At 37.4% G+C, this 12,154-nt stretch overlaps 1 protein-coding gene across 6 annotated transcripts in view; it reads right to left on the bottom strand.

Moving 5' to 3' along the window:
- Positions 1-12,154, bottom strand: part of WDHD1 (WD repeat and HMG-box DNA binding protein 1) — a 50,421-nt gene that overhangs the window by 10,555 nt on the left and 27,712 nt on the right. For 3 of the 6 annotated variants that reach the window (XM_033109444.1, XM_033109445.1, XM_033109443.1), the window contains exons 14-21: positions 11,276-11,517; positions 9,094-9,231; positions 7,369-7,525; positions 7,043-7,157; positions 6,292-6,423; positions 3,374-3,594; positions 3,156-3,274; positions 1,796-1,852 (exon numbers count right to left, since the gene is read on the bottom strand). In XM_033109444.1, the coding sequence (XP_032965335.1) occupies positions 1,796-1,852; positions 3,156-3,274; positions 3,374-3,594; positions 6,292-6,423; positions 7,043-7,157; positions 7,369-7,525; positions 9,094-9,231; positions 11,276-11,517 (1,181 nt within the window). The remainder of the gene's footprint in view (positions 1-1,795; positions 1,853-3,155; positions 3,275-3,373; positions 3,595-6,291; positions 6,424-7,042; positions 7,158-7,368; positions 7,526-9,093; positions 9,232-11,275; positions 11,518-12,154) is intronic. The other 3 variants (XM_033109446.1, XM_033109447.1, XM_033109448.1) reach the window with 1 other exon arrangement.

Raw genomic sequence — 12,154 nt, 5'->3', positions numbered from 1 at the left:
CTCCTCCCTATTTCCAAAACAAAATAAAAGCTTTTAGATGGTAACTATCCCAATTTGCCACTGTACACAGTATGGACAGACCTATCCTTTTCTCCTGTTTCCATGAAGAATGGTGCCTTGTTTTCGCTAAGGTTAGTAATTCCTCTCCTTGTGCTCTAAATCCCACCCCTTCCTGCTTTGTCAAGAAACTTGTCCTATCAATGGCTATAACACCTTTGACTTTTCCCTCTTTATTGGCTCCTCAACTTGAACAAACAAACAAACAAACAAACCCTCTCTACCCCACCTCCCCTCAGCCATTTTTTTCTCACCTCCCCTATATGGCCAAATTTCTCAAGAGCTGTCTACACGGCTATTCCCATTTCCTCACCTCCAATATAGTATGGCTTCCAGATCTACTACCGTACAGAAGCTGCTCTTGCTAAGAACCCAGTAAAACTCTGTGTGGCCAAACGTGGTGGATACTTTTCTGTTGTCACCTTATCTGGTCTCTCAACGGCAATCCACATAGCTGAGTGTTCCCTTCTTCTTATACTGTCTCCTTCCTTGTCTTCTGAGATACCACCTTACCCTGCCGTACCTCCTTCCGCACTGGTCTCATTCTCTTCCGATGGTTCCCCTTCCTCCTTCTCCACGACCTGATGTCTAAATGTTGGAGATACCTGAGGCCTAAGCTCATTTTTCTTCGCACTTTACATCCTCCCCTGGTGCTCCTTCACCCATGCCCATAATTTAAATTGCTGTACTTATTGCAATTTAAATTGCTAACGATTTTCATTTTATATTTCAATCCCAGACATACCACTTCCCTGAACTCCTGACCAAAAATCCAATTGTAATTCATCCTCCTTCTATCCACTCCTGCATTTCCCTAGTGTTTCCTGACTCAATAAATGGCACCATCATTCACTCAAGTACTAAGAGTCATTCCTCACACCTGAACTTCCACACTTTCCACATCATCTTCAGAAGCACCTCTTCAGTTCTTCCATTCTTTCTAGCATCACCACCACTAGTCCAAGCCGCTATTCGATCTCACTTGGACTGCCTCATCAGTTTCTTTATATGCATTCCTCCTCTGCAGTGTGCCATGCTATGCCCGCTTTTAAAACCTACAGCCTCCCAGCGACCTTAGAATAAAGATCAAAACGCTTACTATTGCCTACATGGATCTGCACGATTTGGCTCCTGTCCACTGCTCCAAAACCACTCAGCACCACTTTTTCTCTGTCCTGTGCTATTCACACCACTCTTACAGGTATCACACATGCTGCTCCTTAAGCCCACATGTCTTTCCTCTGCGTCTGCTCCCACCCACCTCTGCCTAGCCGACTTAGTCATCGTTCAGGTCTCTGCTTCAAACACTCCATGAGGCCTTCCTTGGGTACCAGACCCAAACCCTACCATTGAGTAAATTATAGCCACCTGTTACCTGCTCTTTTAATACTCTGTACACATTTTTAAAGATAATTTTTTAACAAAAGCAATATATGTACATAGTTTAAGAAGTCAATTGGTACTATAGGGTTTATACAGGGATCAACCATGCATGTCTGATTGACTTCAGAATCCCCCATCTAGTCAAATATCTGACACACAATAGGCATTTAATAAATATTTATTAAATGAACATAGTTTCACAAACAACATTTCTGATAAACAAAACAAAACAAAAAAATAGAACAATATCAAAAGAAACAGGCCGTAAAGGGTAAGGTGTATTTGAGCAGAGGTATTACTTTAAAGACTACTTATAAAATTTCCTTGATATTATGAAATCACAGATTTTTCTTACCCGACTTAACAGCTGGCACATCAGAAGAATTTGCACTTTTGGAAAATGGGTTCTGCCCTATAGAATAATTAAGATAATACAATGTAAATAGAAAGATAAAGTCATCCTCTATAATGAACAACCAGACAGCAAAGATGTCTTGAAAAAGTATGAGTACAGCAGTCCCCCTTTATCTATAAGGGATATGTTCTAAGACCCCCATGGATGCCCAAAAGGGAGGTAGTATCGAACTCTACATATACTATGTTTTCTCCTACACATACCATGGTGAAGTTTCATTTATAAATTAGGCACAGAAAGAGATTAGCAAGAATAACTAATAATAGAAGAATTACAACAATATACTGTAATAAAAGTTATGTGATGTGGTCATTCGTTTCAGGGGACCCTTGCTGAAGCCTCTAAAGGCTCCATGTTTTCTGGTGCAACACGTTGCCTCAATCCGAATACGTTCTCTGTTCACGTCTTTCACCCACAAATTTAATGCCTTTTCCATCTTAGCTAAGCACTTATCACACATTGTGGCTGTAATTTTTGCAGTTTGAGGTGCGACAACAACACTACCACGAATTTCTTTTTCCTTCATCACAATTTCAGATAGAAAATCCTTTCTTACTATGCCGTTTCCCCAAACATAAGACCTGGCCAGACAATCAGCTCTAATGCGTCTTTTGAAGCAAAAATTAATATAAGACCCCGTATGTTTATGTTTTATGTTATGTTATGTTACGTTATGTTATAAAGACCTGGTCTTATAGTAAAATAAGACCAGGTCTTATGTTAATTTTTGCTCCAAAAAATGCATTAGAGCTGATTGTCCAGCTAGGTCTTATTTTGGGGGAAACACGGTAGATTTTTAGCAACCTCAGCATACAATTTTTTTCTTTCTGTATGAAGTCGAGAACTTTACCTTTTCATTTAAAGGAAGCACTTTATGGATTCTCTTTGGCTTATCCGAATTGCCAGGATCACTACTCTTACGCTTTGGGGCCATTATTAAGTAAAACGAGGGTTACTTGAACACAGACACTGCACAGTTGATCTGATACCTGAGTGACTAAGTGACTACTAATACAGTGGACAAAGGGATGACTCATGTCCCAGGTGAGATGGATCAGGACAGCAGGAGATTTCATCACGCTACCCAGGACAACACAATTTAAAACTTATGAATTGTTTATTTCTGGAATTTTCCATTTAAAATTTCAGACCGTAACTGACTGCAGATCACTGAAACCGCAGAAAGCAATACCACGGATAAGGGAGGACGACTGCATTCCATTTTCCTAGCCAAGTAAATTGGGGAAAGCCCCACACATGACATTTCTCATCTTTAAATTGTCTCAAAAATGTATCCTACCATGCTTACGTATTTCTGATTTTTCTTCTATATCATCAGCTTCTCCAGTGTCCTCTGCTTCTTCTTCAACTTGATTTCTGTGCGTTGGCTGGCTCCACTCTGTAGCAGTATTACTGTAACTAAAAGATAATAGTATTATTTAATAAAGAACTACATGCAAAGAGCAAATTAATATTCAGAATGGAAAAGAAAAATTCAAACAACTCAATATTTCTTACCCAGCATTCAGCTTTTTCCTGAAATCTTCTTCTACTTCCTCCTCTTCCATCTGGGCTGTGGCCAATTCTGCTGCCTTCTCCACAGCCAGTTCACTAAGTCTTTCGGCCAATATTAATCTCCGAGAACGAGAAGCATATTTAATGGCTAGATTCACAGCATTTTGAGTCATTAGATCAGCAAGTTCCACACAACGAAATTCCCGCTCCAGTTTACAGGAAAGCTAACCCAAAAAGAAAAACAAAACAAAACAAAATTAAATCACGTGAAGTAAAACTTTTTTAAAATAAAGGAATGAAACTACTGGTAAAACTGAGAAAACAGTATTCTAGATACCATATCTCATTGATTATAAGATGCACATTTGTACACATTTTAACATCTCTGAAATTGGAAAGTGTCTTACAATGGATGGTGGGTCAGTTAATTGGGAACATTTTTTTTCTGTCTCATGGCTTAAATGAATAAAATAACGGTACATTTTACAATCAATAGTAGCTCAGATTCAATGAAATACAGCATATCATTTCAGGCTATTAGTTGCAAGGAAAGTAAGAGATTCCTTTAAAATTCAAATTTGTTTTCCCACCCTCGCCAAATAAGAGTAGCAAATTCAAAGAAGGCATGAATTGTAAATGATTTATTTATTACTTTACCTAGAATTGGCACACAAATGCTACTAAGTGAATTTGGGTGAGGGCAAATAGATTTATCTAGCATTTTTAAGTTTGATTGTCCATGATTTTCAACTACCAGAAAGAGTTATACAATTTTCAAGTTAACAAATAACTTCCTTTTTCTCAATTTTTTTATACTTAATAATATAAAATGAAGGGCATTCATTTAACATCTCTTAGAAAACACTGACTACTTTTCTTTTGGTATGAATTTTGACAACTCAAAGTGAGGCAACTCAAGTACAATATGAGGAAATTAAAACTCTGAAGACTACCAAGGGTCTCATAATTCATAGCGTAAAAGGATTATTTTGTTACTTAGGCATCCATGTCTGATCCATTAGCATAGAAGCTTTAGATATTCACCTGCATATTCTTCTCAAACTTTCTAGTAACACTTATCTATCAGCAATACTTCTCAATCAGGGTAGTACTCTGCCTCAGGGGGCATTTAGAAACGAAAAAGAGTATAGTAAGCCCTCACTTAATGTGGTTGATAGGCTCTAGGAAACTGTGACATTAAGCTAAAGGATGTATAACAAACCAATTTTACCATAAGTTCCTACCACGTATTTCTGGTCACAATAACATCACTAAACTTCTTATATTAAATTCTGAAATAAGTGCTATTGATACACTGGGGGTGCCAAAAAAATGCATCCACATGACTTGTATTCATCTTTTATCGGTACATATTATTACAATTTTAATAGTTATTTCCTTTCTTAAAATGTGTATACATGTTTTGGCACCCTCTGTATTTAAGAAATATAAATAAAAACGGTAATTACTTTCCAACCTACTTATTCCAGTTTAGGGTGGTGGATGGCCAGAGACTATTCTAGCAGCTCAGGGTACAAGGCGGGACCCCACCCTGGACAGGACACCCTTCCATCACAGGGCCACTCACACCCACACCCACTCACTGGGACTGGGCCAGTGTAGACACCCAATTCACCTCAAGTGCACATAGGAGGAAACTGGAGTCCCTGGAGAAAACCTACACAGACATGGGGAGAATGTCCAAACTCCACATGGATAGTGGCCTGGGCCAGGAATTGATCGTTTTTTCTTATCAGTTATAACATATTGACTTTGAATGAAATGATGTTACTTGAGAACCTGCTATAGTATGGTTCTCACAGTAAAGAAGCTGAACTACAGGCATTTCCCAGGGCGCCGAGAATGCTAAAGAAGACCAGCCCCCAAAGTTACTAGTACCCTGCTTCAGAGGAAAAGCTCCTCTAAGGCTAAATGGTAAATAAACATGTTCCCTTAAATGTGTCGTAGGAAGTAAAAAGGTTACCAGTTCCTAGACCACAAATGACACTTTATAAAAGGAACAAAACTTACTCTGCAATAAACTAATCAAATATCTTTAATACTAAACTCAAGGAAATGTTGCACAGAGGTGACAGCAGTAATTATGCCTTTTGTAGACTAGCTACAATTAGCTCTGTGGTGTTTGATATCACTTTTGCCTCAGAACCCTTTTCCTTCAACTTGAAAATTAAAAGTCTGGACCTTTGACTCTCTCAAGAAAAACTGAGGTTTACTATAAATTAGATACCACGTCAGTGCCTGACATGGCCACTGCCCTCGACGGGCTTCCAGTCAAGTGTAAGATGAGCAGAGAAGAAATTATATTATACTCTTGTCCGTAAACCAACCTGGACTGAGGGCACAAGTATGAACCTTAAGATTCAAACAGTTCATTTCTCTCCAAAGATAAAGGTACTTAAATATCCAAGGCACCAAACCTGGTCAGCGGCTATAGACAAACTTTTACCATATGCAGTTCCCTAAGAGGATGACAAAAGGCAGGCCTATCTAAAAGCCTTATGAAAGTTCTTCAGCCTGCCCACCTTTGGAGGTGTAAAAGCCTGGGAACTTTATTTGTTGCACGTGATAAGAGTGGGAGCTAGAGCTCCTGCTTCTTAAACTTTATTAAGTGTCAAAATGTTTTGGAGGTCCCATTAAAGCAGTGCAGTGGGCAAAACCAAAGGGGAGGTTGTACCAGGACAGTATATTACTACCCATGATCTTACATATAAGGTAATGTTTTAAATATTTTAAATGCAACATCAACTGGAAAACAGAACCTATAAGGTAGACAAACACCACCGGATACAAGTTAAGAAATTCTATGTTGTAGAACTCAGTGCCAATTCACATGCCTTTAAGAGATTCAAACTTAGAAAAGCATTTAACTTTAATTTTTTCAGTATATGTATTTTACTTACTGCAAACATTTTTATTAAAAGTTCCTGTTGTTGTTTTATTGCTTGATTTTTAGTATTCTCTTCATATTCATAATCATGGTTAGCTAAATAATCCAGGTGGTTGTGAAACATAACTGATCGCCAATACTGTTCCTACAGAAGTGGAAAAAAATGCTTAGTCAATTATCAGTGTGGTGACTGTGTCAAATATTTATCTTAAGATACCAGTTTCTGAATAAAATATTTTCTGAAATACTCCTTTCTATAGCTTATCTCACAATTCAAATTCTAATGTGATATTATGGCTTGACCTCAATTTCTATCCTTAAAAAATGGGGAGAAATACAGGCTTTTAAATCCTAGCTATTATAGTTAATGCTCAGAGAACTTGGAAAACTAGTTTTTTAGAAGCCAATTTGCTTCTTGTTTAGAATAACCAGTTGCAAGATTTCAAATGACTTTTGATGATGCAGGGCTGGGCCTAGGGTGAAGCAAGCCAGGTGCCTATGGCACAAAATTTATGGAAGCTGGCCCTCTCGGGACTGGCCCACCCCTAAAAGTGCTAGTGAGGCACCGCCGGTAATACCCACCCACTTCACAAACAGTCCCTGGAAGTGGTAGCAGTCAGGTGCTCTGGTGACCTTCCCTGCTGCCTCTCTCTAATTATAAAGTAATGAGTACTCAACACTGGTCATCAGGATAATTTTTAAATGTCCGTGTCACAGGTAGTGCATTATCCAATTTAGAGTGTCAAGGTAAGATTTTCACATACCTCCATTTGTCCTTTCTCTGTTGCAATCTGACAGTAAGGAAGCTTAAAGGATAATATAGCCACAGCAGGGCGTGGAAGGGTGGGAGGAAATCGAGAACCTTTACAAGGAATGCACCTGTCGGTAAAGAAAAGGTCTCACCATAAAAACTTATGGTTGTAATATTAAATTAAATTAAGAAGATAAGTTCTAAGTGAAGCAATTGGTTGAAAACTTCAAAGTGAATATAAACAAATTTCTGATTTAGTGAATATGGAAAGCAAGTAAATGAACTAAGGTGAAAGACAAATAAAAAATACACTTTAAAAAGCATTTTATAATAGCCTACCTCAGTTGCTGGGGATTTTCATGGATACCAACCACCCAGTAGTGATCAGACTTTCCTTTGCAGTGTTCTCTTGTATTACATACAGGAGTCCACGTATTACCAAGCCCTCTGTTAAGCATTCGAACAATGCCTTCTGAATCCACAAAACAGGGGGTTCCTAAACATCAACAGAAAAACAAACCACTTGGAGACAAAGCTATGTATTTGTTAAATAAATGCTATTTTAAAGATACATAACAATGATTCAACTTTCAATTCAAAAGCAAGAAACAAAACAAAACAAAAAGGCAAATAATCCCACTTAACGTCTTACAAAATTCCATTAACCACGTAGAGAAGACCTAACTGAAGAAAGGGGGGGGAAATGCCTAAGTTATGACTGAAATTTACCCAAATAAAGAGAAAAAAAGGATAGTTTCAGTGAAAACTATGCCACCTGCTGGAATACAGCAGTTTTTCAAAACCAATTTCAGTAAAAAAAAATTAAGCTTGAATCTGAAGCCTCCTGGGTGAAGAGAGACTTGGAAAAGTCCCAGAACCTCTCCAAGGTGAGGCTGTAGAGACGCGGTCTTTAATACTCTTCTTTCTCCCCTCTTTCTTGGCCTCTGTTCTGTCACCGGCCTGGCCCCCACTCCTAGGTAAGCAGTTCTTACCTAGGAAACAAGCAATCATCCCTGTTCCCAGCTTTCTCTGCTCCCATCTCGGGAAGTGCACAGCAAATTCCCTAATTACCCCTTTTCTTCTCTCTGACTTCATAGCCCTCTCACTCTGCAAAGAGTAGTTTCCTCAGAGTCTAGATCTAATTGGTAACTGGGAAAAAAAATAAAGCTAAATGAATGGAAGTTATTAATGGTCACATTACTTAAGTATAAATGACCAATAACATCCCAACAGAAAACAAATCCAGAAATGGTTGATGTTTTAAAGAGACAACTGGAGTTTCTAACGATGTAACCGAAGGTCATGAATCTCCAATAGAAATATTTAAGCCAGGAGACAGGGTTAACAGGCTCCTTCAAATAAGGTACTCCTCGGTGCCCTTCAAATCCTGTCATAAGTCACTATTACATGATTTTACAACAGCACTGTCCAACAGAAATATGTGAGCCACAAGTGTAATTTTTAATTTCCTAGTGCCACCTGAGAAAAGGGAGAAAAAAGTGAATTCTAGTAATACATTTTATTAAATCCAAAATATAATCATTTTAACATGTAATCAATGTAAAAGATTATTAATGAGATTATTTTATATTCTCTTTTTCATACTAAGGTGCTCAAAACTGGCAGAGTATTTTTATACTTACAGCACATCTCAATTCAGACTAGCCACATTTCAAGTGCTCAACAGCCACATGTGGCTAGCGGTTACTGTAGTAGACAGTGCAGCAACAGAAAATTCCTTATTTTTGTGCAGAATCTGCCAGAATAGACACAACTTTACCATTGATTTGTATCTCCTCCTTGCTAACTTAATAAACTTTCAGAAAAATATATTTCTTTTTAAGTTTTCTAATCAAAAAATTCTCATAAAAAAGAGACCTTGCGCATAAGACAATGGCTACCTTGCCTAACAATTCGTTTCTAGTTTTGTCAACGTATTAAAATAAAGAAATTTAAACATAAAATATAGATAACTTATCTATAAGGAAATTAATCAGGAAAAAGCAATGAAACAATTTTCTTCTTTAAAAATGTCTTTAATATAAATAAATGAATTTGTCTTGCCTTCAGCTGAAAATCCAACCCATACAAGGTAGGATTTCCTTGTAAGAGGAAGAGGATCTCCATGCAAAATTTGTTTCTTCTTTTTCCCCAGCTCTAGCAGTTGAACTCCAAGGCACTGATCCCCATCAAATCCTGTTCCTAGTAAAATAAAATGTAAATATAAATCAGGTATCAAAGGTTATTTAGCTATCACACAATGTAAATTAATTTCTGTGAATTGAATTGACTTTGTTTCTTAGGTTAACTAGCACTACTTTTTACTGATAACCCACCTAACTGAGGCACTATTCGGGTATCAGAACCAGAATACTATGTTACATGGACTATTTATATAAAGTGATTATTAAATGGTAATTCATCACTCAAGAAATATTTACAGCGAGTTCACTTTGTGCCAGGCACTGGGGCTACAATGGTTAACACGACAAAGCCACTGCTCTCATGAAATTCATATTCAGGTAGAAGACAAACGAATTAAGAAACAAATAAGAAAAAGAACAAAAAAATGCTAAGTTTCAGCAAAGAGTTAAAATAATCATGTGATACAGAGTGCCAGACTGAGTGGCTACTTTAGATTGGATAGTCAGAGGTGGCCTCCTTGAGAAAGCGAAATGTAAGCCGAGATGTTGCAAGTTGGAGCCAGCCATCCAAATGTTAGGAAGACAAAGGAAACAGCTAATGACAAGGTCCTAAGGTGAGAACAAGCTCGTGAGTTTGAAGAACACAAAGAAGCCAGTATGGCCAGAATGATAACAGGAGAAAAGTGGCAAAAGATGAAGTTGAAGAGGCAGGCATATGTCAAATCACGTAGAGAGCTCTGTCAGCTGTGATAAAAAGTTTAATTTTTATTCTAAAAGCAACAGGAAGTCATCAGAGGAATCTGAGAAGAGGTTGGTGTTTTTAACAGATCACCCAGGCTGCTATGTGGAGAACAGATTATAGAATGCAAGAATGAAAGACTAGTTAGGAGGCTGTTACAATAGCTCAAGGGATGACATCTGGGTTGGACTGGGGGTTTAGGGAAGAGATAAAGAGATAGATTTGGAATGTGCTATTCCAAAGAACTGACACGATGATATCATCTTACTGATGGAGTGGATATGTGGTGTGAGGGTAAGAGAAGACTAACTCTTACATTCCTGGCTTGAGCAGCTGGATTGACAGTATGCCATTTAATGAAATGGGGTAACTAAGTAAGAAGCAAGTTTGGAGGTAAAAAATATATCAAAGGTTTATTATGACCAAGTTAAATTTGAGATGTGTATCAAAACTCTACATAGAGATTTCAAGTGGGCAAGTCTGGAGACACAAGAAGAGAGTAGGGCTGGTGATATTAATTTAGAAATCATGAACACATAGATGTATTTAAAGCCATGGGCCATGATGAGATTCCCCAGGTTAGTTTCTCAAACTGCATTTCTTGGCCCATGAGTCATGAAATCAACCAGCATTGAAAGAAAAGTGAAATCAAAGAGTAAATATTGTCCATGACACTTTTTTTCAGTTACATTCGCAGGTATGTTCAGAAGAGCAACGTAGAATGTATTTACTATGGCTAAGCAGTCAAAAGACTGAAAGCGCGAGGTAAGAGGGGCTATGACTAAGTCCTGCAGCCTCCAGCTAAGAGGTTGGCATAGGAGGAGGGGCCAGCAAAGGAGCTAAAGGAGCTATAAACCAGGAAAGAATCGGGAGAGCAATGTCACAGGAGCCGAGAAGATAGCATTTCTGGTGGAAACACACATACACACACACACACACACACACACGCATAAATAGATCATTGGTAACCTTGATAAAAGCAGTCTAAGCATAGCGGTGAAGACTGAATACGAGGGGAGAAAAAGAAGGCAGCAATGTTTTAAAAAGTCAAAGTTGTTTTGGTCCTTCACATAGAGTTACTTTAGTTTTTAAGGCATTTAAATGCTGAAAATTCTTATAATTAACCAAACTGTACCTTGAAATTCTTTCTCTAATACAGTTCTTCTATAAATAAAATGTTTTCATTTTCATTGTTATTAGTGAATACAATAAAACTCTATACATTCAAATATTACTCTGATTCAATACTAAAATAAATGCAAAAGGAGATATATAATCCAAAACAAAAAGAAAAAGAAAGCTCAAGTAATTTCCATTTACTTCACATCATGGTAAAATTGTAAAAGACTGGAAAAAAATCTACCTCTGTGATAAACAACGAAAAGCTGCTCTCCGTGTCCTGCCATTGACACCACAGGCCCAGGAAGACTGAAGATCTCTTTCTGAACTCCTCCAATAGAAAACAATCGAAGGAGCAAGGCACTCGTGGCGGCAGCAGCCCATCCGTGACCAAGACATATGGCTTCAATATCCTCATTCTGAGGCATGTCTACGATCCACTCTTTGCTTGAATCCCAAGAACTAAAGTGCAGGCAGTGAAGCTTGCTAAAAATTAAAACAAGATCAAAACAATCAAACTTTCATATTTGATATAACTAATCATGATACCTAGTAACAAAACCAAACAGTTTTTCTGTTATACACAAACAGTGTAAGAAATGGCTTTAAGAAAGTAATTATGAAATACAATTAAAATGAACTATATTAAAACCATTAACAGTCATATTATTGAAGAACATTTAAAGATACAGGAAAATGCTCACAACATGATGTTAAATGAAAACACACAAAAATCACAAACAAATTTTAAAAAAGGAAGGAAGCTTCAAAATGTCAGGCAACCTAAAAAAAAGAAACAAACAAAAACAAAGAAAAAAAGAAAAAGAAACAAAAAATTAGGCAACAGTTCTCTTATTGCCCCCAAAAAAGAAAAATATGAGAGGACAAAATGAGAAAAAGAAGAAAAATCACACATAATTACCACTAGCAAGATTACTAGCCAATGCTTACAATTGGATGTGTTTCTACTCTTTTCCGTTGTATGTGTGTACATGTAAATTATTAAACCTAGGCTTCAGAATGTAGATTCCATAGTATTGGTAATCTGAAGCAGTACTAACTTTCTGAACAGTACTTTAAAAATTCCATTTTAAAATGAAAAGGTAATAGTGTACGTGGCTAT

The sequence above is a fragment of the Rhinolophus ferrumequinum genome, chromosome 6, assembly GCF_004115265.2.
Source record: "Rhinolophus ferrumequinum isolate MPI-CBG mRhiFer1 chromosome 6, mRhiFer1_v1.p, whole genome shotgun sequence".
Taxonomy (NCBI): domain Eukaryota; kingdom Metazoa; phylum Chordata; class Mammalia; order Chiroptera; family Rhinolophidae; genus Rhinolophus; species Rhinolophus ferrumequinum.
This window is presented reverse-complemented; position numbering and strand designations above follow the sequence as displayed.